This window comes from Vulpes vulpes, chromosome 7 (assembly GCF_048418805.1).
Source record: "Vulpes vulpes isolate BD-2025 chromosome 7, VulVul3, whole genome shotgun sequence".
NCBI classification, from domain to species: domain Eukaryota; kingdom Metazoa; phylum Chordata; class Mammalia; order Carnivora; family Canidae; genus Vulpes; species Vulpes vulpes.
Window position 1 is genome coordinate 30,181,008 of NC_132786.1, and position 26,941 is coordinate 30,207,948.

A 26,941-nucleotide genomic window follows, 5' to 3' on the forward strand; every position below is an offset into this window, starting at 1 on the left:
TTTATTATATTATAAAGTTTTTCTCATGCCTACTGATAATTTAGTGCATACTAACAATTAGTATGACATAACTTTAAAAATAAATGTAATATAAATACTCATAAGCATGCATTTCTTACAAGTAATTCATCTGTGGCATTTTATGTATAAGTATAAAGGTATATTTCTGCTATAGTAGAAATCTTCTATATATTCTTGTCATATCAGAACAATAAAATACAGGTTTTGAATCCTAGACAATCCAGCAATGCAAGTAATTTTTTGTTTTTTCTTTTTTTCTATTTGTCCTGTCCATTGAAGATAACTGCTCTGAAAGAATAAATAAAAGGGGAAAAGTTACTTGTTTGACCAATCAATTTAAAAGTGGTTAATTCAACAAATAGCATGAGGTTATCCTAATTATAAGAGTCCTATCATGCAATTTATTTGTGACCAACTTCTGAATGCACAAATACTAAAGGATTAAACATTATTAGAAAAAATTTAAAAGATCACACTGCAAAGAAGTTTTTAAATGGCAAAATGAGGTCATTTATACTTTATCATGTCATTGTATAGTTTGCAACATTGAAAATATTCTGCAATTCAATTTTATTATATGTAGCCATATGACTATCATCATTAATATATGTTTATATTATTTACATTTATTTAATATGTTAAATTTTTTTTCATTTCTCTGTCTCTACCTTTCACCTTTAAACTATTTTATACTCACTGTGATATGACGGATTCTGTTGTCCTGGCTACTCTTTAGGTTCACTCTCACTTTCAAGTTGCCTGTATGTTTCAAAATAAATATAGTCACTTAAAATTATATTTTCTTTAAGATTGTTCTATAAAACTCTGTATACAATATCAATTTTGAAAAACGTTTGAATTCCTATTTAGGATCTGAGGGCAGCCACTACTTGCGAATATCTTACCATTGAGGACATTTCTCAACTAGTATCTCCAGATTAACTCGAGAAAAAACACAGTAATACAATTTTACCTAAAAATGAACTAATAATTTTTCATAGTCATAACATTAGCTAAATAGCTTTAAGTTTTCCTGTGATTCATCTTCTTACATATTTATTCCTACACATTTTCATAGCTCTTTCCCCTAAAGATATTTGATATTAGTTTTTCCACAATAAAGTTCTCCAACATATATTACTTTAATATTGAATTATGTAAACTACACACTGCATATTATTCAGTAATTTTACATAAACTTTTCAAAACATTTCTGTGAAATGTATTGTTCTCTTTTCATTGATATCTTATCAATTTTAAATATTTTAATAAAATTTACTTTATGTTAAATAAAATGAATAATACAGATATAAAAATTCAAAAGCAGAAACTATTTTATAGCAATTTCTCTGAAGAAAACTAAACAATTTTAATATTATTTTTATTTTTGAGGCATATCATCAGATGTTTCTAAGGTTTTTTTAATGAAAAACCATTTGTCTTATTTTTTCTGAAGATTCGCTTTTACTATAATTCAGATTTTTTCATTCTAACTATTATTTATTGACTTTTAACTTTTTCTATCTCTGGTTGCCCTACTCTCAACTTATTTAACTGCCTAAAGGGCTAACTACTCTTTTAGATTTATCTGCTTTCTTTTAGTAAGATACTAAACACAAAATACTTTGAAATATATAACTATTAAAAAATAATGTTCATATATATTTAATAATTAAGATCAAATAATAAAAGGAGGTAAATAATCATTAACTAGAAGTCATTTCCACTTAATTTTACCCCAGCGGAGTTCAAGTTGTTATAAGACTAAAACTGCTGACCTTTGAAAAAATTCTGTTAACCACTATACTAATTATCAACATATTAAGTATTTTGTTTTCATGTAGAGATAAAATTTAAATCTGAATTATTAGTTACATCATGATTATATTTATTAATGTTATATATATGTCTACAAATTATAAAAGTAATGAATCTTAAATATTAAATCAATATACTCATCACTTGTATACTCCTCAGTTCTCCATTTTTTCCTTTGGAAATAAACTTTTACCAGTGTGATGATCAGTACAGAGAGAATAATGAGAAAAGGAATTAGTAAGAAAAATGGCCATTTTGTAGATTTGCCATGGTAAACATTCTCAATGTAGCGTCTTTCTGGAAGAGAAAACATCAGTGATTTAAAAGCAATTACCAGGAATATAATAAAGACATTTCTATATTTTAATATGACTATCAGCACAAAATTTTTAACTCTTGTATAATGTTATAATTAACATGTTTTTAAATGAAGTAGATAAGTTAACAGCATTTAAATGTGCTCCAGAATTTTTTTCATCCATAATAGTCCTATTATTTGCTTTATCATTGAGAACCTTTTATTTAATACTCTTTTCAGAATAGTTTAATAATTAATATAGATAAAAAGAAAGTGTGACCCCTGGAAACAAAGAATTTTTCTCAATACCCTATTTTTAGTAAGAGATACTGCTGTGAATGTTATAAAATTTTCCTGAGGTCCAAAGTACTTTTCTTTTATTGCATTGATGTGTATCATCACATCTTATCTAATAAAATTTATGTTAAATAAAATGAATAGTACAGATATAAAAATTGCTTATTCCAACATCGTGTGGGTATTTCTCTGCTTCTTTCAAGAAGATATATAGTTTTCATTTATGTTCAGATTTATGATTTATTTCATATAAATTGTTAAATGAGTTGAGATTTTAAGGGTCATTTGATCTTATGTGAATATTCAATTATTACAGAAGAATGTTTTGAACTAATTTTCCTTCTTCATGGAACTATCTGTATTTTTCTTGAAAAATTGATTAACCATATAACAATGGGTATATTTCTGCCTCCCTATTCCATTCCATTGATCTAACTGTATATCTATTATTTACCAATGCCACATTGTCTTCATTAGTGTAACTATATGCTAAATCTATAACATAGTATATTCAATATAAGGGCAATAGACTAAGGTGTCTTTCTTTGTTGTTCTTTTTCAGGAATTTTTTTTTTTGGCTATTCTGAGCACTTTGGCAAATACTGTAGAATCAAATTGTTAATATATAAAAAGTTGCATGCCTTTATGATTGGGTTTTTCAATCTATAAATTTTGTGAGACTTGACATCTTAACAATAATAAACCTTCCAATGGGTAAACATGGCATATTTCTCCAATTATTTTTGTTTAACATCTGTCTACATTTCTGTTTTAGTTTCAGTGTAAAGGTATTACATATATTTTGTTAAATTTATTTCTAAAATTTATATTTTAATAGTGTCCTAAATGGTACTGATTTTGATTTCCAGTTACAGCTGCTATTATATAGCAATACTACAGACTTCTGTTTGGTTCAAATTTTCATTTAAAGTCTAGTTAGTTAACATATAGTATAATGGCAGTTTCAGGAGTAGAATTTAGTGATTCATTATCACATCAAGTGCTCAACACAAGTGCCCTCTTAATAACCATCACCCATTTAGTCCATGTCCCACCCACCGCCCCTCCAGAACCCTGTTTGTTTTCTCTAGTTAAGAATCTCTTTTTAGGGATCCCTGGGTGGCGCAGCGGTTTGGCGCCTGCCTTTGGCCCAGGGCGCGATCCTGGAGACCCAGGATCGAAGGATTGAATCCCACGTCGGGCTCCCGGTGCATGGAGCCTGCTTCTCCCTCTGCCTGTGTCTCTGCCTCTCTCTCTATCTCTCTGTGACTATCATAAATAAATAAAAAATTAAAAAAAAAAGAATCTCTTTTTAAAAAGAAACTCTCATATGGTTTGCCTTCCTTTAATTTCCCCCCTCCCCCAATGTTCATCTGTTTTGTTTCTTCATTAGTTATTATTCTCTTCTCATGTTTTATCATAGATTACTTATAATCACCTACTGGAAATCTTTACAATCTACCTGGAAACCTTGCTGACCAGAACCAAGGAATTTTATTTTCCACTTTACCACAGGCTGCAGTGATTTAAACTATTTACCATTTCATAATAAATGTCTTATTTCTCCAACTTCTAATAACATGTTTTTGAATTGTCTTTGGATTGCTCACCAACAGTATTCTCAAGACAATTCCAACACATAATAAATGTCTTCAACAGTTTCCTAGAGGTCTTTTTATGTTCTGTGCACCATTCAGGTCCAAAGCTAATGCCACATGTCTTAGATTCTTTTTATATAAATACACCATCTGATTACCATATTGTTTTCTATATTATATATATAAATATATATTTTTTATGGATATGAGAGAGAGAGAGAGAAAGATGTGTAGGAAACTTCTCCCAAATGTAGTAATTTAAAACAACCATTTAATTTTGTTCATTTTGTGTGGCATGAATTTGAGGATTTTGCATTTTCATGTCTCAGTGTAATCAGATTTCAAACAAGGAAGATGATTTTCAGCACAATGAGTGTTCTAATAATGAGAGTTCCAAGAATTAGTATTCTAAAAGACCCAGTCAGAATCTCACTTCTATACATGTTATTGATCAATTACATTGTAAGGTCAACCTGGAATGATATGTGTGTGCTCAAAATATGCTTTTTTAAAAAGATTTTATTTATTTATTCATAGAGACGCAGAGAGAGAGAGAGAGAGAGAGAGAGAGAGAGAGAGAGAAAGAGGCAGAGACAGAAGCAGGCACCATGCAGAGAGCCTGACGTGGGACTCGATCCAGGGTCTCCAGGATCATGCCCTGGGCTGTAGGTGGTGCTAAACTGCTGTGTCACTGGGGCTACCTCAAAATATGCTTTAATTATCTGTTAATTTAGGTTTTTATATAGAGTTTGGCCCTAAGCATCATTGGATATACTGCATTATTCTAAAACCCATCCCTCATGGAAAAAAAGAAATGTAGGAAACTACTTCAAACTTCTACTTATAATTGGCTAATAGGAATAACTGGCTAACATTTGCAGGGTCAGAATAGGTCAGAAATATTAAAGATATTTATTCCCCAATCTCTGCACCATCTCCCATAGTGGCTGCACGTGCTCTACAGCTCCAACTTCTGCTGGGCAGTACTCTCCCTGTGACTTAGATCCTGATATGTGGCCCTGACCATAGTTACATGTCATGAAGGTGCCTCAGATTCTGGTTCTAGTAATAGTGCCTCCTTTCATTGTCCTTTTAGCCCTAAGAAGTAGTAGTGGATCCCTCTGTTGCCTCAAGATTCTCTGATTGGCTTTCAACTCTGCCATTATGTGTTAGCCTTATATTGAATATCTTCTGTGTGAAATACTAAAATGATTTCTATTTCCCTGCCTGGGCCTTTACTGATATATCTTATTTAGGATATATGTTATGTATGTTATATTATTCTCTATGGTAAAACATAAACTAGTTTTATATGTTTTATTATTTGATGTCCATACATAATCTAAATATAGATTGGTAGGCAAATAAAATTTTATTTTATTAAATTTAATAAATTAAAATGTTGTTTTAATTATGTTTTCAATTTGCTCTTAATACTTACCAGAACTGACTTGGCCAAGTGGAGGTGGAAAATTGCCACTGTCAACACTCCCACCAATCCATGCATCATCAGTATTTTGGCAATTAGGAGGCAAATATGAAGGGTTACAATGACAGTTCTTTCTATTATTGCATATCTGAAACCAGGAAAAATATCACCTTATGAGATAGGTAGCTATAATTATTTGTGTTCCAGCAGAATTTTAAAATAATACTTAGGTCAGATAAGGCCAATCTTTTTACATGGTTTATGAATATATGTGTGTGTGTGTGTGTGTGTGTGTGTGTTTAGTTATATGTTTGCTTTCTAGGATTATTCTCAATGAGTTTTATTCTCCCATCATATTACTGGTACTTACACCCCGTTCATTGCATTTTCCTGGAGTACAATCATAATCCAAGTACCCAGCATCTACACATTCGTGGTTCTTACAAACCTAAAAGGAAAATAAGCCAAAGTAAATTAACTGAAATAACATTTGTATTTGACATTTTACTAAAAGAATTCTATATATTCTTATATAAGGATATTCATTTAGCAATAAGTGAAATATACTAAGTGATTAATTTATAGGGCTACTATGTTTCCAGCACTAGATGAGACTCTGATTATCTGATAGTAAAGAAAACAACAAAAGTATCTTCCCTTCTTATACCGGGTTAAAAAGTACAGACATCAAATAAATAAAGTGGAGATAAATATGTCATAAATACTATAATGAAAAAATAGTCTTATGAAAGATTAAAGTACAGGCAATTTATCTGATATGTGAGAACTGTTCTCATATCATATGTTCTCATATCATATATCACATATATCATAATTTTCTTATCAAACCTGGATATTGAACAAGACTTAGTCAAGAATAGAAATGAGAGGGGATCCCTGGGTTGCTCAGCAGTTTGGCGCCTGCCTTTGGCCCAGGGCGTGATCCTGGAGTCCTGGGATCGAGTCCCGTGTAGGGCTCCCGGCATGGAGCCTGCTTCTCCCTCCTCCTGTGTCTCTGCCTCTCTCTCTCTCTCTCTCTCTCTCTCTCTCATGAATAAAAAAAGAACAAAAAAAGAATAGAAATGAAGAATGCCTGGGTGGCACAGTTGGTTAAGCTTCTGACTCTTGGTTTCAGCTCAGGCCTGATCTCAGGGTCCTGAGACAAGCCTGCATCAGGCTTCATGCTCAGTGTGGAGTCTGCTTGAGTTTCTCTCTCCCTGTACCTCTTCCCCCCTAAAGTAAATAAATCTTTTTAAAAAAAGAATAGAAATGAAACACAAAGTACTTATAGGAAAAGAAATATTTAAAATGACCCTATATTGAAAGATAGTATAAAAATTTGAGAAATATTAATAGCAGTGCAGCTGTTACACAGAGAATAGCCATTCAATCATTAAATCACTATATATTTGAGTCCTACAATGTGCCTACCCTAAAAACACACCAGTGAACAACAAAAAAATTCTCATATTGTTCATATGCAGTGAGAGATACAGAAATACAATACAAAATTTATTTGTAAAAGGGCAGGTATGATGTGATAGAAATTGTTATGGCAGGACTGTGTAAGCTGAAAGTAGGCCTTAACCTACAAGCAACTGATTATATTTAGAGATTTTATTGGAAGATGGAAAGCTGATAAAAGTAGGTTTTTAAAAGAGGATGGAAAGGGCAAGAGAAAATGTAGGATACCATTACAGTAGTCCAAGAAAATGATAACCATAGAGTGAAACTGAGTGGCTGTGGTGTAGTGAAAATCTGTGGTTGTATTTGAGATATAATTTAGAAATTTAAATCATTTAAGTTTAATTATAATTATGAATTTTATATAGAGAACGAAAAGGGAGACAGATCAATGACACTAAGTTTCCTGGCTTATCTAACACTTTGGTGGTGGTACAATCGATTGAGGTAGAGAAAGCTAAGCAGAAAACTCAAAAGTGCAGCAATTATTTTTTGAAATTTCTTTCAACTATGCTTCATATTTTAAAAAAATTTTAAAATTTACTGCCCTCATAGAAAGGTTCTGCATGATATGGTGAACATATAATTGGAAATAGTTTTTCTAAAAATGTTTTCTAAATAATATCGTCAATATTTATTTGGAATTCTTTCCTCTTGAAAATATATGATCAAAATATACTATTTATAAAGACTTGATCTATTTGTTTATTTTAGAGAGAGAATGGGTGGGGGAGGGGGTAGGACAAGAAAGAAAACTCCACTCTCAATGCGGAGTCCAACATCAGGCCATGAGATCATGATCTGAGCTGAAACCAAGGGTCAGATGGTTAACTGACTAAGCCATCCAGGTACTCCCATAATATGTGAATTTTTAAACCCAGAGAATGAATCTGCTCAAATAGGTTTTGCAAAAATTACTGAATGTGGAAAAATATATCATTAAAGGTGTTTGATGATTGTAGCAACCAACTCATACCTCTGTTTAAGACTTAGAAGGATATATATTGATGTTAAATGGATGGCCAGGTTATTCTGAGGGGTTATGGTAAGAGTATAAAACTTCTAGCTCTGGTTACAGACTAGTGTTGCTATAGTTAGAGATATATGTGTTCTGTATAAATGACACATTAACATCTAATTAGCACTTGTGCAGAGAAGTTAAATATGTAATTTGCAGAGCTGTTGTCCAGAAGAAGATAAACTTAACTCTCAGAACCATTAAATAAATTCTTTGAACCAGAGAAGAAAAAAGTTGAAAAGATATTGTTGATATTATGGGTATCTATTACTGCAATGATTTTATTTTATTTTATTTTTTTGCTTAAACATGCTTACTTCAGTAGTGCCATGCAGAAAGGCTAGAAAAATATTATCTGAAGTGATGAGCTAGCTACAAAACCACAGAAGTTCTTTATCACCATATAATAATAACATAAAGAAAACAATGTTTTTTCACTAAAGTCTTTGAAATAGATTTTCAGAAATGTGGCTGTAGATAAGAAAATGATGCAGTTTCCTATTTCTCTTACTATGATAGAATAAGATTCTGTTGAAATCTTCTTGTACAGAGAACTTAAAATGGAGGATAAAATAAATTATGTACACATATTCTTTAAAAAGAACACATGACTATACCATTGATAAAATAAACATTATTTTTAGGTTCTCAAAATATGAGACATTGTGATTCCACAAAACTAACCAGAAACTGAAGCCAATATTCCCACTGGCCATCAGTGACCAAGCACATAGGCTTTAAATGATATTTACCCTGCACCAATGACAGAATAACAAGCAGACTTTACCAAATACTGAAAAAATAATCTGGATAGTTGCTTAATATAATGGTGCACTAAGAAGTCTCAAGTTCTTGTTCTCCCTTGGAGATATTTTTTAAAAGAAGAAGAAAAGCTGGCTAAAATAACCAATAGGAACTCTAGAAACACTCAATGGTCTACAGCAACCAAGAAAATGCCCAATCAAGAAATAGCCACATTCAAAATGGTGGAAAAATGAGTGGGATGTTTGATCAAATTTTCCCCACCCCTTCCCCAACATGGCACAGTCTTGGTCTGGAGGAGGAAACTGCTGAGGTCACAATTATTTCCTTTGAACTGAAGGGAGCAGTGGAAACCTAGTTTTTAATATTATAATATTTCTCGGAGCTGCCTGAAGGACTGGTCTCTGCTTCACCTAACTTGAATCTCAAATAGAGAGAAGCAATGAACACTGCTCAGGAAAGCTGCAAGGAGCCTAAGATTCTCAGACAGGCACCTGGGGCAAAAGATTATGCATAAAACACACAATAGACTATTTAAGACCCAAGGAGAAGCTGGTATGAGACTGTTTGGAAAAATAGTACATTTGAAAGCATTCGCGTATGTGAGAAAAGGAAAAAGCCAAAAGGAAGACCAGGAAGGATGCATAATCACAAAAGTTCTGAAAAGACCACAAGCACTCTCTCTTCTCAGGCTGATTGCAAGGCTCAGAGCATCCCCCAACTGCCCTAACACAGAGCCAGTCTACAGACAGTAGAAGTGTCTGTTTTTACAAAAGTCCAATGTAAAAAATAAATAAATAAATAAAATGCAGAAAAAGAAATAGGAAAACATGTCCCACTCAAAGGAAAAAAACAAAGTGATATAATGGTATTTTAATAACCATACTAAAATGGTGCTTGGGTGGTTCAGTTGGTTGAGCATCTGACTCTTGTTTTAGGCTCAGGTCATAATCTCATGGTCATGAGATCAAGCCCTGCACTGGGCTCCATGCTCAGTATTGAGCTTGCTTAAATTTCTCTCTCTCCCTCTCCCTTTGGCCCTCCCACCATTTGCAGTCTCTCCTCTAAAATAGTTAAAATAAAAATGCTGAAAAGCTAAATAAAAACATGGATTGAAAATGACCAAAAATCAAAAAAATTCCACATGAATTAAATAAAAATATCAACAGAGAGAGCAAATATAAATAGCAATCCAAAAATTATGATACTGAAACATACAACAGCTAAATTTCAAAGTTCAATATATGGGTTCAACAACAAATTTTGGTTGGCAGAAGAAAGAATCAGTGATTCAATGATAAGGTATTTTACATTTTGAAGTATTAGAAAGAAAAAAGAACAAAGAAAAATGAACAAAACCAATGGGACTTATGAAATACCATTAGGCAAATCAAATACATATTATGGGAGTTTCTGAAGTAGATGAGAAAAAAAGGGGGCAAGGAGATTACTTGAAGAAATGATGGCTGAAAACCAAAAATGATGGCCCCATGTTTGAAGAATAACATAGATCTAAAAATTCTAGGAATCCAGTGAACTCTGGTAAGACAAATGCAAACAGGCTCATACCAAAGCACATTACAATCAAATTCAAATGACAAAGAAAAAAAGAGAATCTTAAACACTGCAAGTGAAAAAGTAATCACCATGTACAAGGGATCCTAAACGAGATTACAATAGGTTATTCAGAAAAACTTTGAGGCCAGAAGGCAGTGGATTGATATATTGGAAGTACTAAATGGAGAAAAAAAAGCTCTGACAACTGAGAATTCTATATCCAACAAAACTCTCCTGAATTTGATGGGGGAAATTAATACTTTCTCAAATTAAAAAGAAACAAACTTTAAAAAGTTGAGGGTACTTAATATCATAAAATTTAGCCTACAAAAAATACTAAAGGGAGTCCTACAGGAGGAATAAAAGGTTGCTAGTCTGTAACTAGATTTTAGAGAAATAAAGGTCTGTGGTAAAGTTAAATAAATGGTGAAAGTATAAAAAACAGTAATATTGTAATTTTCATTTAGAACTCAAATTTGAGGGATGCCTGGGTGGCTCTGTGGTTGAGTGCCTGCCTCCAGCTCAGGTTGTGATCCAGGTGTCCTGGGATCAAGTCCCACATTGGGATCCCTGCAGAGAACCTGCTTCTCCCTTTGCCTGTGTCTCTGCTGCTCTCTGTGTGTCTCTCATGAATAAATAAAATCTTAAAAAAATAACTCAAATTTGAAAATTTCTGTGACTTTAAAATATAAATGCATAAAATTAAATAATTATGAATCTATTTTAATGTATATAAAGTATATAAAATATAATTTTGAAATCAAAAACAAGTGTGGAAGGAAAAACTGTAAAAGAGTGGAGGTTTGTATGTACTTGAAGTTAATTTGGTATCAATTCAAATCAGATTGTTGTAACTTTAGGAAGATATATGTAATTCCATGGTAACCACAAAGAAAATATTTATAAAATATACACTAAAGGAAGTAAGAAGAGAATCAAAACATGTCACTACAAAATATGAACTAAACAAGAGTGAAAGTGGTAATGGGGAAATGAGATTCAAAAAGCTATTATAAAAATACCAACAACAACAACAACAAAGGTAAAAGAAAGTCCTTCTCTATCAGTAATTACATTAATGTTAATGGATTAAATTTCCCACTCAAACTCCATGAATTGGCAGAATGGGAAAACACTGCTCAAAATATGCTTAAAGAGACTTTCTATGGAGGAAACTCACTTAATAGCCAATGACACAAATACATTGAAAGGATGGAAAAATATATTCCATGCAAATAGTAACAAAAGGGAATGGAAATGGCTATAATATCAGACAAAATAGATATTTTTTTAAAAAGATTTTTATTTATTTATTCATGAGAGACTCAGAGAGAGAGAGGCAGAGACACAGACAGAGGGAGAAGCAGGCTCCATGCAGGGGGCCTGATGTGGGACTCACTCCAGGATCTCCAGGATCATGCCCTGGGCTGAAGGCAGGCACTAAACTGCTGAGCCACCCAGGCTGCCCCAGACAACATAGATCTTAAATCAACCATTACAATAAAAAAAGTTCTAGATTAATGTTCTAGATTAATAAGTTATCAAATTAATCAGAAAACATACAAATTATAGACATGTATATACCAAACATCAGAGCTCCAAAATATATGGCACAGAGAGAACTGCTGGGGAAATAGACAGCTCTACAATAATAATGGCCTTTAATATCCCTTTGAATATCCCTTTGAAAAGAAGATCAATAAGAAAACAGAGGATTTGAACAACACTATCTACCAATTGGATTTAAAAGGCATATAGAACATTGCCTGACAACAGCAGATAACATTTGTCTCAACTGCACATGAACATTGCTTATATTAGGCCATATGTTAATTACAAAATGAGTCAGTAAATTTAGACTAAAATCGTACAAAGTACCTTTTCTAGTTAGAGTAAAGTAAAACTACAAATTAAAAGCAGAAGGAACACTGGAAAATTTAAAAATATAGGGAAATTATTACATTTAATTAAAAAATGGTCAACAAAGGACACAAGGGAAATTATAAATTATTCTCAAACAAATTAAAAATGCAATACACCAAATCTGTGAGATGCAGAAAAATGCTGTTGACAGTCATTTTTAACTATAAATCAGCATGTTAAAAATTAAAAAGTATTTTAAATCAACAACTTGAACTTGCACTATCAATCAATCAATAAATGAATGAATAAACAAACCTAGAGATAACAGAAGGAAGAAAATAATAAAGAATAGAACAGAAACAAAAGAAAATTTAGAGAAAAAAAAAGACCAATAAAATTGAAAAAAACTTTTACCTAGGAAGACTAAAATAAATAATTTTCAAATAATTAAATTACAAATGAAGATGGGACATTGCTATCAATTTTACAGAAATAACAAGCTTTATACGATCAAAAACTGAAAGCCAACATTTGAATAAGATAACAAAATGGGGGATCCCTGGATGGCTCAGCGGTTTAGCGCTGCCTTCGGCCCAGATCTTAATCCTGGAGTCCCAGGATTGAGTCCCACATCAGGCTCCCTGTGTGAACGCTGCTTCTCTCTCTGTGTTTCTGTCTGTCTGTCTGTCTGTGTGTGTGTGTGTGTGTGTGTGTGTCTCATGAATAAATAAATAAAATCTTTTAAAACAAAGATAATAAAATGAACACATTTTTAGGAACACCCCATCTACCAACACTGAATCACAAAGACATAGAAAGTCTGACTAGACCTATAACTCATAAATAGATTAAATCAGTAATCAAAATCCTTGAAACAAAGAAAATTCCTGGACCAGATAGCTTCACTGGTGAATTGTACCAAATATTTACAGAAGAGTTAGATGTATTTTTGTCAAACTCTTCCAACAAATACAAGAGGGCATACACCCAGATGCATTCTATGAGGCCAGAATTACCCTAATATAAGAGCCAAGGACACAATAATAATGGAAAATTACAACCAAATATTATGAATATTAATGCAATGTCCACAACAAAACACAAGTAAACAGAATTCAACAGAATGTTAAAAAAATTCTGTATTATGGCCAAGTGGGAATAATTCATGTAATGTGAGAATGACTCAACATACAAAAATTAATGTAATATACCACATTAAAGGACTAAAAGGGAAAAAATCACACAATTATCTCCATTGAAGCAGAAAAAATGACAAAATTTAACATTTTTTAAAATTATAAAAAAAAAACAAATTAGGAATAGAAGAAAACTCCCTCAATATAGTAAGGACTATCTATAAAGAACATACAGCTATACTTCCAGGGAAGATGACAGAGTTGGAGAATCCTAAGTGCACAGCATCCCATGGATACAACTAAATAACTCAGTATAAATAATCCAGAAAATGATCCAAAGATCAGCAGAACAGACTTTCCACATTCGAAATGTAAAGAAGAGACCATCTCAGAGAAGGTATGAAGGACAGAGATATGGACCAGAGCTAAACAGCCCTGTGAGACTGACCACAGGAAGGAGAGACATCTCAGGTGTGGAGAGAAGAAACAGACCCTCACACCAGAAAGCTCAGGCATGGGAGATTCATATGAGAAAGACAAATCCCCATAATATTTGGCTTTAAAAACCAGAGAGCTAAACTTCATAAGAGTTTACAATCAGTGGGGCTTAATACCTGGAACTTTAAAAATCACTGGGCTTGGCTCTGGGAGAGCCTTTGAAAGGTGAGAGGAATTTGAGTCCCAGCCCTTAAGGAGAAGGCACAACAAACAGTGTAGAAGGAGATGGAGCATAGAAAGCAGTTTTAAAAACACCTGGGTTATACAAGGGGGATATTTATTTACTAATCTTAGAGCCTGAGCTGGAGTGGAGGGATCTTTGAGATACCATTTCCCTCCTTTGCCCCACGCCCTAGATATACAGACACTTGTGGGAAACAATGCAGCAAAACACTAGTTTGCTAAAAGGCCACTCTGCCCCAGTATTCTACTGCAGACATGCCCTTTCCAGCCAAATCTTATGCCAGGTTTCTTCCCATAGTTCCTGACACTGCACACCTTGCTCCTGAGTTACCCTGCAAACTTGTCCCCTCAATATTCCCTTGATCAGAGCCCATCCAAAGTGGTACCACAAGCCTGGCAGTGTGCAAGCTGTCCCAACAGGGGCCAGTGCCACTCCAAAGTGAGTCCAGCTCTGGGGAGAGAAGAAGGCATCTGGTCTGACTGCAGGCCCTGCCCACCAAGCTTCTCAGGGGACAACACAGGGAAAGTGTCCTGCAATTTGATGCTAACATATCTCTGGGAAACTCCTGGTATGACCCAACTCAAGCCCAAGATAGCCCCAGATTTGCCTCCTGACAGCACAGGGACCAAATTCTGCCCATACAGGCAAAGAGAACTAAGGCAGGTGACTGAATTGAAGGCAAAACCAGCTTAACCATAATAGTAGGTGCATACAACAAACAAAGGAGATACCCTTGATGCACTAGGTTCTGGTAAACAGGGGACATTGCACTGCAGGGCATTATAGGACCTTTTCTTTGTAAAGCCACTACCTTCTAGAGAAGGACATCTAGCTTCCTTTCCTAACACATAGAAACAGAGAGGTAGACAAATATGAGAAGACAGAGGAATATTTCCCAAATGAAAGAATGGGACAAAAATCACAGCAAGACACGTAGATGAAATGGAGAGAAGTAATATGTCTGAAAGAGAATTTAAATTAATAATCATAAAGATACTTACTGGACTTGAAAAAAAGAGTGGAGGACATCAGTTAGACCCTTAACAAAGAGTTAGAAAACAAAAAATAAATCAGAGATGAAGAATTCAATAACTGAAATGAAAAATGCACTAGACAGAATAGTAGACTATAGGAAGGAGAAGAATGGATCTGCAACCTGGAGAAAAGAGTAATGTAAAGCGATCAAGTGAATAAGAGAGAAAAAAAATAATAACAAATGAAAATAGGGAACTGGGCAACATCTAAAAGTATAATTACATTTGCATTATGGGATCTCAGAGGAGAGAGAAAAGGCAGTAGGAAATTTATTTGAAGAAATAATGGTAGACAACTTCCAGAATCTAGGAAAGGGAACAAAACTCCAGACCCAGTAGGTATAAGTGGTCCCCACCAAATCATTCTGAGAAGGTCCACACCAAAAGACATGGTAATTAAAATGGCAAAAAGGAGTGATAAAGATAATTTTAAAAGGAGCAAGAGCGGGGATCCCTGGGTGGTGCAGCGGTTTGGCGCCTGCCTTTGGCCCAGGACGCGATCCTGGAGACCCGGGATCGAATCCCACGTCGGGCTCCCGGTGCATGGAGCCTGCTTCTCCCTCTGCCTGTGTCTCTGCCTCTCTCTCTCTCTCTGTGACTATCATAAATAAATAAAAAAAAAAAATTAAAAAAAAAAAAAAAAAGGAGCAAGAGAAAAGAAAATGGTTATGTATAAAAGAAATCCCATAAGACTATCAGTTGATTACTCAGCAGAAACTTTGCAGGCCAGAGAAGAGTGGCATGATATATTCAAAACTGAAGAAAAAAGGCTGTGACCACAAACATTCGATCCAGCAGACCTATCATTCAGAATAGAAGGAGAGATAAAGAGTTTCCCAGATAAACAAAAATTAAAGGAATTAATGACACTAAACTAATCCTATGAGAAGTGTTAAAGGGGATTCTTTGAGTGGAAAGGGAAAACCATAAGTAGGAGAAAAAATAGGAAGCACAAAAGCAATAAAAATAAGTATATCTATAAAAATGAGTCAAGGGATTCACCAAAATCATCATCCTTAAAAGGATGTAAAGGATGATACTGTATATATAAAGTTTAGAGATATTAAATAATGAGTTCAAACTTAAGCAACCATCAACTTAATATAGATTGTTATATGCAGAGGATGCTATATACAAATGTAATGGTTACCACCAATCAAAAACCAGTAACAGACCTGAAAAAAATAAAAAAGAATCCAAATATATCACAAAAGAAGAAAGCAAGAGAGGGAACAGCGAAGAAATACAAAAACGGCCATTATACAAGTAACAAAATGGTAATAAGTACATACCAGCAATTATTTTGAATGTAAATGGACTAAATGTTTAATCAAAAGATGTGGGGGGCATCTTGGTGGCTCTTGGTTGAACATCAAACTCCATTTCAGCTCAGGTCATGCATGGTCTTGGGGTCAGGATGGGGCCCCATGCCAGGTTCCTTGCTCAGTAAGGAGTATGCTTCAGGATTCTCCCCCTCTGTTCCTCCCCACCACCTCCACTCACTCTCTCTCCCTTAATTTTCTCTCTTTCTCTAAAATAATTTTTTTAAAAAAGATATAAAGTGACAGAATGGATAAAAAAGCACAACTCTTCTATATGCTGCCTACAAGAGACTCATTGCAGACCTAAAGACCAAAGCAGATTGAAAGTGAAAAAATGGATATAATATAATATATATATTTTATAATATTTATATTATAAAAATGGAAGTGAAAAGAAAGCCACAGTAACAATACTTATATTAGACAAAATAAAATTTTAAAACAAGACACAAAGAAGAACACTATATAATCATAAAGGGAACAATCCAACAAGAAGAGAAAGTAATTATAAATATTTATGCAACTATCATGGGAGAATTCAAATATGTAAATCAGTTAATAACAAACATAAAGTAATCAATAGTAATACAACAATAGTAGGAGACAGTAGCATTTCACTTACATCAATAGATAGATCATCCAAACAGAAAATCAACAAGGAAACAATGGCTTTTGAGTGGCACATTGGATCAGAGGGATCTAACAGATATATTCAGAACATTCCATCTTAAAACAGCAGAATACACATCTTTTTCAAGACAATTAAAACATTGTCCAGAATATATTATATATAGGAACAAAACAAATATCAACAAATTCCAAAAGATCAAAGTCATACTATTTATCTTTCATCTTTTCTGACTACAATGCTACGAAACCAGGAATTAACCGCAAGAAAAATCTGGACGGAACACAAATACATGGAGGTTAAATAACATGCAACTTAACAATGAATGGGTCAACTAAGAAATCAAAGAGTAAATTTAAAAATACATAGATATATACAAATGAAAACACATGGTCCAAAATCTTTGGGATGTAGCATAAGCTATTCTAAGAAGAAAGTTTGTAGCAATATAAGCCTACCTTAAGAAGCAAGAAAAATAAAAAAACAAACAATCGAATCTTACACCTAAACAAGCCAAAGAAAACAAACAAAACTCCAAACCAGTAGAAGAAAAAAAAATACAATAAAAATTAGAGCTGAAAAAATGAAATAGTAACTAAAAAAGTGAAAAAGATCAGTGAAACCAGAAGCTGATTCTTTGAAAATACCAATAAAATTGATAAAACTTTATCCAGACTCATTATTACTTATCAGTAATAATAAAATAATAATAATAATTAATAATAATAATAATAATAATACAAAAGTTCAGGACCAGGGGCACCTGGGTGGTACAGTCAGTCAAGCACCTGCCTTCAGTTCAGATCATGATCTCGGGATTTCAAGATTAAGTCCTGTGTCAGGCTCTCTGCTCAGTGGGAAGTCTGCTTCTCCCTCTCCCTCTGCTCCTCCTCTGCTCATGCTTGTGCTCTCTCTCTCAAATAAATAAATACTTTTTAAAAAAATTTCAGGACCTCACAGAGGAATTCTACCAAACATTTAAAGATGGGTTAATACTTATTCTTCTCAAACTATTCTAAAAAAGGGGGTGGGGGATTTTCAAATCCATTCTATGAGGTCAGCATTACCCTGATAACCAAACCAGATAAAGACACTCCAAAAAGATAGATAGAGAGATAGAGAAAACTACAAGTCAATATCTCTGATGAACATAGCTGCAAAAATCCTCAACAAAATGTTAACAAACTGAATCTAACTCTATATTTTTAAAAATCATTCACCACAATAAAGTGGGATTTATTCCCAGAATGCAAGAGTGGCTCAATATTCACAACTCAGTCAACGTGATATATCACATCAGTAAAAGAAAGCATAGAAACCATATGATCATTTCAATTGATGTAAAAAAAGCACGTGGCAAAGTACAGCATACATTAATAATAAAAACCCTCAACAGAGAAGGTTTAGAGGAAACATACCTCAAGATAACAAAGGCTGTATATGAAAAACCCACAGCTAATACCATCCTCAACAGATAAAAGGTGACAGCTTTTCTCTCTATGATTTAAGCAATACAAAAATATCCACTCTCCCTACTTTTATTCAATGTAGTACTAGAAGTCCTAGCCACAGCAATCAGACAACAAAAATAAATAAAATTAGTAAGGAAGAAGTAAAACTTTTACTATCTGCAGATAACATAATACTATATACAGAAAACTATAAATAATCCATCAAAAACCTACAAAACTGATAAATGAATTCAGTAAGGTCACAGGATAAAAAGTTAATATATAGAAATCCATTGCATTTTATACACTGATAATGAATTAACAAAAAAAAGAAATTAAGAAAAAAACACCTTTACATTATATCAAAAATAATACCTTGTAATAAACCTGAAGGAGGTGAAAGAATTATATTCTGAAAACTATAAAACAACGATGAAAGAAATTGAAGTTGAAACAAATAGAAAGATATTCTGTGCTCATGGGTTGGGAGAACAAATATAGTTAAAATGTCATTACAATCTAAGGCAATCTACAGATTTAATGCAATCCCTATCAAAATATCAACAGCATTGGGCTACTTGGATGACCCAGCTGGCTAAGTGATTGACTCTTGATTTGGGCTCAGGTCATGCTCTCAGGATCATGAAATTGAGCCCTAGGTCAGGCTCTCTGCTTAGAGTGGAGTTGGCTTAGGATTCTCTCTCCTTCTTCCTTTATCCCTTCCCACTCACAATCTCTCTCTCTAAAAACAAAAAATAAAAAATAAAAGACCAACAGGATTTTTCACAGAACTAGAACAAATAATGCTAAATTTGTATGGAGCCACATAAGACTCCAAAAAGCCAAAGCAATCTTTTTTTTTAAGATTTTATTTATTTATTCATGAGAGACACAGAGAGAGGCAGAGATATATGCAGAGGGAGGAGAAGCAGGCTCCACGCAGGAGCCTGATATGGGACCTGATCCTAGAACTCCAGGATCATGCCCTGAGCCAAAGGCAGATGCTCAACCACTGAGCCACCCAGATGTTCCGAGCCAAGGCAATCTTTAAAAAGAAAAGCAAAACTATAACCTCTGGAGATTTGAGTCCTTAGGTCTGAGATGGTGCCTGGGAATCTGTTTTTGTGAGTAGAGCTTCAGGTGATTCTTAAGGACCAAGCAGGTTTGGGAAATATTGGTGTTGTAGTTAATAACAAGGCTTTGATATCAGATGGATCTGGGTTCTAGTCACATTGCATTTGCTTGACAGCTGTGTGTTTTGATGCACAGAAATAACCTCCTTAAGTGTTAACTTCTTCTAATAGCAGTACTTACCTCTTAGAATTGAGAGGATTAAAAGAAATAACAAATATAAAGAGTGAGGCCCACAATAAATATGCAATAAACATTATCCACTATACTCATGTTCTATTTAACCATAATTAGACAAATATTTGACCATTAAGGCCAATGATGAAGAAAACTCACTTTGCTTTCTAGGTGGAGATGAGATTTTACAGGAAAGTCAGTAAGGGGCACTGACTGGCTTAGTTGGTAGAGCATGTAACCCTTGATCTTGGCGTCCTGAGTCTGAGCCCACTTTGGGTTTTTATTTTTTTATTTTTTATTTTTTTAAGATTTTATTTATTTATTCATGATAGACATAGGGGGAGAGAGAGGCAGAGACACAGGCAGAGGGAGAAGCAGGCTTCATGCAGGGAGCCTGATGTGAGACTTGATCCCGGGACTCCAGGATCACGCCCTGGGCCAAAGGCAGGCGCTAAACCGCTGAGCCACCCAGGGATCCCCGCCACTTTGGGTTTTTAAAAAGTTATACCATCAATAAGACCCATTTTTAAATAAAAGATTTTATTTATTCATTTTTTCAGGTGCCCCACTTGTTTTTAAATGGACCATATAGAAAGTCTCTACTATGGACATTTTTCCTTTATTTACCTAGATTATTGGAGTTAAACACATTACCTTTCAGATGTATTTTAAGCATTTGTATTTTGTTTTGAGATGTAGATTCCTATTGTTTTTAACCTTGAATTACTATTGCATCACTATTACTATTGAAACAAACTCCTAATTTTTCCCCCAAATTAATTCTTACGTTCACATTGCCAGGTTAATTTGAAGTACCTTTTTAAGATGTGTAAAGTACACTATACTCTTATTAATATTTTCCTGTTCAAAATCTTCAGTAGAAACAAAAGCCAAGCCCCTTAAATCTCTCAAAAACCCACCAATCTTATTATCTTTATCTCCTGACACTATTCCAAGTTTACATACATATGAAAGAAACCAATAGGATTGATCCCTGTTTTGTGAAGAAGCTTTATCATTTCCTACCTCTGAGTCTTCATTGTTCCTAGTTCCCATAGGACTCCATCTCATTCACTCACCCTATAACCCAATTCTAATATATTCTGCCTATGTAATTTCTTTTATTCAAAAAATAGATCTTGGGGCACCTTGGTGGCTTAGTGTTTGAGCATCTGCCTTTGGCTCAGGTCATGATCCCAGGGTCCTAGGATGGGCTCCCGCATTGGGCTCGCCTCAGGGATCCTGCTTCTCCTTCTGCCTATGTCTCTACCTCTCTCTGTGTGTCTCTCATGAATAAATAAATAATAAATATTTTTTAAAAGTAAAAATTAAAACAAATTTTTTTTAAATGTAAAGCAAAAACAACACTGGAGTTATCATAATCCCGGATTTCAAGATATATCACAAAGCTGTAGTAATTAAAACAGTATGGCACTGGCACAAAAATAGACACATAGATCAATGGAACAGAATGCCCAGAAATAAACCCATGACTGTATGGTCAATTAATCTTCAACAAAGGAGGCAAGGATATGAAAATGGGAAAAAGACAGTCTCTTCAATAAATAGTGGTAGAAGAACTGAACAGCTACATGCAAAAAAGAACAAATGTTGAGGAGGATGTGAAGCTACTGTAACCCTTTTGCACTGGTGGCAGAAATGTAAAGTAGTAGAAAATAGTATGGGAGTTCCTCAGAAATTAAACAGAATGCAATATGATCCAGAATGCCTTTAGATATAGAATCAAAACAGTTGGAAACAGTGACCTGAACAGACTTGTACACTGATAGTGGTAACAACCCTACTTACAGTAGCCAGAAGAAAAACAAAACAAATGGCCATTTACAGATAGACGGATAAGCAATTTATGGTATAAACAGGCAATGGAATATTATTCAGACTGAAAAAGGAATGAAATTTTGGTATAGTAATAAAATGGGTGAATTTGAAAACATATTATCAGGTGAAATAAATCAGACTCAAAAGGTTAAATACTGTATGATTCCACTTGGATTAGGTACCTAGACTATTCAAATTTGGAGACAGAAAGTAGAATAGTGATTACCAAGCATTGTGGGGAAGGCTCATTGGGGAGTTATAGTTTAATGTGTAGAAAGTTTCAATGTTTCAGTTTATAATAAAAATTATCTGGAGATAGTGATAGTGGCTGCAACAACAATGTGAATGTACTTATGTTTCTGAACTGCACATTTGAAAATGATTAAGAGGGTAAAATTTATGCTATACATATTTTACCACAAAAAATTGTATGTATTTTATACACAGTGTTTTAAAAACTAAGATAGTAGGTATAATCACTAAACTGTGAGAACAGTATATATTACTATTCACAGCAGCCGAGGGCACCCTAAAAGATGGTATATTGTTTGTTAGTATTTGGGGAATATACAGTCTAAACAAATTGAATTATTTTCCACAGTTGAAAGGGTGGAGGAAAAACAGAATATTTATTTAATACACACTATAAAGTGATTACATGTAAATAAAATGTGAGATAAGTCAAATCAATCCAGATAAATGTTTTTTAAAAAATTAACATTCATTCCTTATAATAAAACCTATTTGAAAATAAGAAAGGGGCATCCTAAAGGAGTACCATTTTATTTTTCTTTATTTTTTTAGGAGTACCATTTTAAATGTTATGCATTTTTGTCCATTAAAATTGATTATGCCTGGAGTTTTATTCAGCACAGTCAACCAGTGTGATTTTTCAGACCCAGCCCGGGGTCTGACCCTGGCTGAAATAGACCCAACAATCTATTTCATTACCATCAGTAGTATGATATACTGACTTGTGTATATCTTCAGGGTTTTAATCCTTTATGTGAGCATGCAAAAAGTTTATGTTTTAGGAACATGAAATCAACTCTTGTTTTCCATTCTGTAGGAAGAGACAAATAAAAATTACCCTGCCCACATTGTAGAGATTTTTCTCATACTGTAATGTTTTACATTTTTACTCAAGGAAAAACAAATAAAACCAATGTATAGCAGTGCTCATAATTATCATTTCTATTTTTAGTGCTGTCTTATTCCTGTCTTCCCTTATAGCTAGCCACAGTAGCAGTAAAAATGATGGCAATTGTCAGGAATTTCTTGTTTCCACCATATTCTTTTATAACTCTTTCAGTTTCTCCCTCAGAATCATACAATATTTTCTACTCTGATCTTCCTTAAATATTGTAATAGACTATCTGTGCTGGTTTCTTTTTTTAAAAAATATTTTATTTATTTATTCGAGAGATAGTTAAAGAAAACAGGATCAGGGAGAGAGAGAAGCAGACCCTCTGTTGAGAAGGAAGTCCAATGTGGGGCTCAATCCCAGGACCCCAGGATCATGACCAGTTGAAAGCAGACATTTAACCAACTGAGCCACCTAGGTGCTCCTGTGCTTATTTCTTTTGAGAGAACATTTTCATATTAGGTTTTGTGCTTATCATTTTTGTTTGAATTTCAAGATCAAGACTTAAATACAGATCTTAGCAAATCCGTGTTAGATTCCCTTTAAGATTAACTGTGCACAGTAGGTAGTAACGTACTATTTCTCATACTTAGTCACTAATGTCTGAAAATTGAAACAATATGTTTAGGATTCAATATCTCCTGCTATTTCTTTTTTTTTAAGATTTTATTTATTTATTCATAGAGACACACACAGAATGAGAAAGAGAGGCAGAGACACAAGCAGAGGGAGAAGCAGGCTCCATGCAGAGAGCCCGACGTAGAACTCGATCCAAGGTCTCCAGGATCACGCCCCGGGCTGCAGGCGGCGCTAAACCGCTGCACCACTGGGGCTGCCCTCTCCTGCTATTTCTTTGTAAACAAAAAGAATTATAAAATTTCTTGTGATGATGAATCCATTATAATTCAAATGAACATTTATATATGAAGCATGTAAAAAACAATGATACTCTAATTTTCAGAATACCAAAATGATTTATTAGAACACTAACATGAAGCTAGCTTATCTTTTTGCTGGTAGAAATATATGATATAAATGAAGCCAAAAATCTTGCAGATACCATTTGGATAATATCTCCCATAATCTCTGCCCAGCACCTGTATCCTCCCTACCTTGAAACAGAAACTTTTCCAACATTATATCTATTGCTTATTTAATGATGAATAGTATAATGGTTTAAATCTGCTGACACAGATGTCTTATTTAATAAAGCATCACCTTAATCACAAATACTGTGGCAGAGTAGTGACTACCAAATATTCCTCATTCTGTTTACTAACTGTGGTGAATAAAAATGACATGCATTCTTTTTACACTTTAGCTATTTCCAAAAATCATTCTTAAAATGTGGATAGTTGGAGTTCCATCAATCATCTTGAAAACACCAGGAAAAGTATCACTGTTACAGGATCTATAGCTGAAAATTAGACTGAATCTAGATCATTGATGATATGAAACCCATTAACTCTTCTGGATAAACAATCTCCCCTACTTTTTAAATAATGGGAAAGAATAAGCCATCAACTGTTTAAGTCATTCTTGGTGGGTCTTGTGCAATTCCTAATTCATGATATCCTATGTTTGGCTGCTTAGAAAAATGGAGAGTTAAAAATACAAGACAGTTTAGGCAATAATTTAGGAAATATTTTGTAAAGTAAATTTTATGAAATTAAAACTTATTACAATGTTTTAAAAATGAGTTTTTGTGAGAATTTGGGGTGACAAGTTTTAGATACTTTTTTACTTACTAATTTTTAAAATAAACATTAGTAAAGCTAGGTTATAATAGGACATTAATTGTATGGCAAATATTTCCATAATTATCAGGTAATATGTTAATATATATATCCTTATTGAATATAATTAACATACAATGTTTTATTAGTCTCAGGTGTACAACATATTAATTTGATAGTTCTATGTATTATTCAATGTTCAACACAGTAAGATTAAAAACATCTGTGACCAAAAAAAAAAAATCTGTGACCAAACAATGTTATTATAGTATTATTAACTATATTCCCTATGCTGTACTTTTAATATATATATAAATATATATATTTATTTACTTATTTACTTATTTATTTGAAGGAGAGAGAGAGAGAGAGAGAGAGAGGGTATATGAATTGGGGGAAGGGCAGAGGGAGAGAATCTTCAAGTAGACTCCTAACTGAGCATGGATCCCAACATGAGGCTTGATTTCACTACCCATGAGATCATGACCTGAGCTGAAACAAAGAGTCTGATGCTCAACTGACTGAGCCACCCAAGTGTCCTCTGCCTCCATCTTGTACTTTTTATCTCCATCACATTTATTTTATAACTAGAATTTTGTACCTCTTAATCCACTGTATCCATTTCATGCATCCCCCAAACCACCTCCTCTATGGCAACCGCAACAAATTTGTTCTCTGTATATAAAAGTCTGAACAGATGGCCAAGACACACATGAAAAGACGCTCAACATCACTAATCGTCAGGGAAATGCAAATCAAAGCCACAGTGAGATATCACATCACACCTGTCAGAATGACTAGTTTCAAAAACTAAGAGGGGCACCTGGGTGGCTCAGCAGTTGGGCATTTGCCTTCAGCTCAGGGCATGATCCTGGAGACCCAAGATCCCTCATCGGGCTTCCTGCATGGAGCCTGCTTCTCCCTCTGCCTATGACTCTGTCTCTCTCTCTCTCTCTCTGTGTCTCTCATGAATAAATAAAATCTTTTAAAAAAATAAGAAATAACAAGTTATTACATATATAATAATATATATTATATAATATTATATATAATAAATAAATAAATCTATATATACTTTATATATAATAAATATAACATACACCAATATATACATTATATATAATAAAATATGTATTATATATAATATATTTTATAATTAATGATAATATATTATTATATATTATATAATTAATAATAATATATTATTATATATAATAACTCTTGTTATTTCTTATTTTTATTTAGCTATATATAATATATAATATAATATATATAATTATATATAATAGCTAAATAAAAATAAAAATAAGAAATAACAAGAGTTATTATATATAATAATATATTATTATTAATTATATAATATATAATAATATATTATCATTAATTATATAATATATAGAGAGAGGAAGAGAGAGAGTATTTGTCATAAAAGATAATGAGATCTTGCCATTGGTGACAACATGAATATATATAATTATATATAATATATATAATTATATATAATATATTATATATAATAGCTAAATAAAAATAAAAATAAGAAATAACAAGAGTTATTATATATAATAATATATTATTATTAATTATATAATATATAATAATATATTATCATTAATTATATAATATATAGAGAGAGGAAGAGAGAGAGTATTTGTCATAAAAGATAATGAGATCTTGCCATTGGTGACAACATGAATATATATAATTATATATAATATATATAATTATATATAATATATTATATATAATAGCTAAATAAAAATAAAAATAAGAAATAACAAGAGTTATTATATATAATAATATATTATTATTAATTATATAATATATAATAATATATTATCATTAATTATATAATATATAGAGAGAGGAAGAGAGAGAGTATTTGTCATAAAAGATAATGAGATCTTGCCATTGGTGACAACATGAATATATATAATATATAATATAATATATAATTATATATAATATATTATATATAATAGCTAAATAAAAATAAAAAGAAATAACAAGAGTTATTATATATAATAATATATTATTATTAATTATATAATATATAATAATATATTATCATTAATTATATAATATATAGAGAGAGGAAGAGAGAGAGTATTTGTCATAAAAGATAATGAGATCTTACCATTGGTGACAACATGAATGGACCTAGAGGATATTATGCTAAGTGAAATAACTAAGGCAGAAAAAGACAAATACCATATGATTTACTTGATATATGGAATCTAAGAAACAAACAAACAAATAATAAAAATAGCAGAAGCAGACCTATAAATACAGAGAACAAATTGATGGTTGCCAAGGCAGGGTAGAGAGGAGATGGCCAAATGAGTGAAGGACAGTAAAAGAAACAGGAATGGTGATAAATGGTAACTACCTTGTTGTGAGCATAGCTTAATGTATAGGCTTTCCAAAAATCACTGTTATACACCTGAAACTAATGTAATGTTGTATGTCATCTATACTTCAATAAAAATTCAAGTATTGTGTATACAAAATATAGTTATTATAATAAATATTCTAT

The 26,941-nt window shown here is 32.9% G+C and overlaps 1 protein-coding gene across 1 annotated transcript in view; it reads right to left on the minus strand.

The window, feature by feature from the left end:
* Window positions 1–219: 219 nt before the first annotated feature.
* The window catches only part of ADAM2 (ADAM metallopeptidase domain 2), a 139,041-nt gene continuing 112,319 nt past the window's right edge, over window positions 220–26,941 (minus strand). Inside the window, exons 16-20 of the mRNA XM_072762690.1 lie at window positions 5,832–5,909; window positions 5,474–5,609; window positions 1,977–2,136; window positions 719–780; window positions 220–309 (exon numbers count right to left, since the gene is read on the minus strand). Coding sequence (XP_072618791.1) covers window positions 747–780; window positions 1,977–2,136; window positions 5,474–5,609; window positions 5,832–5,909 — 408 coding nt within the window. The 3' untranslated portion in view covers window positions 220–309; window positions 719–746. The remainder of the gene's footprint in view (window positions 310–718; window positions 781–1,976; window positions 2,137–5,473; window positions 5,610–5,831; window positions 5,910–26,941) is intronic.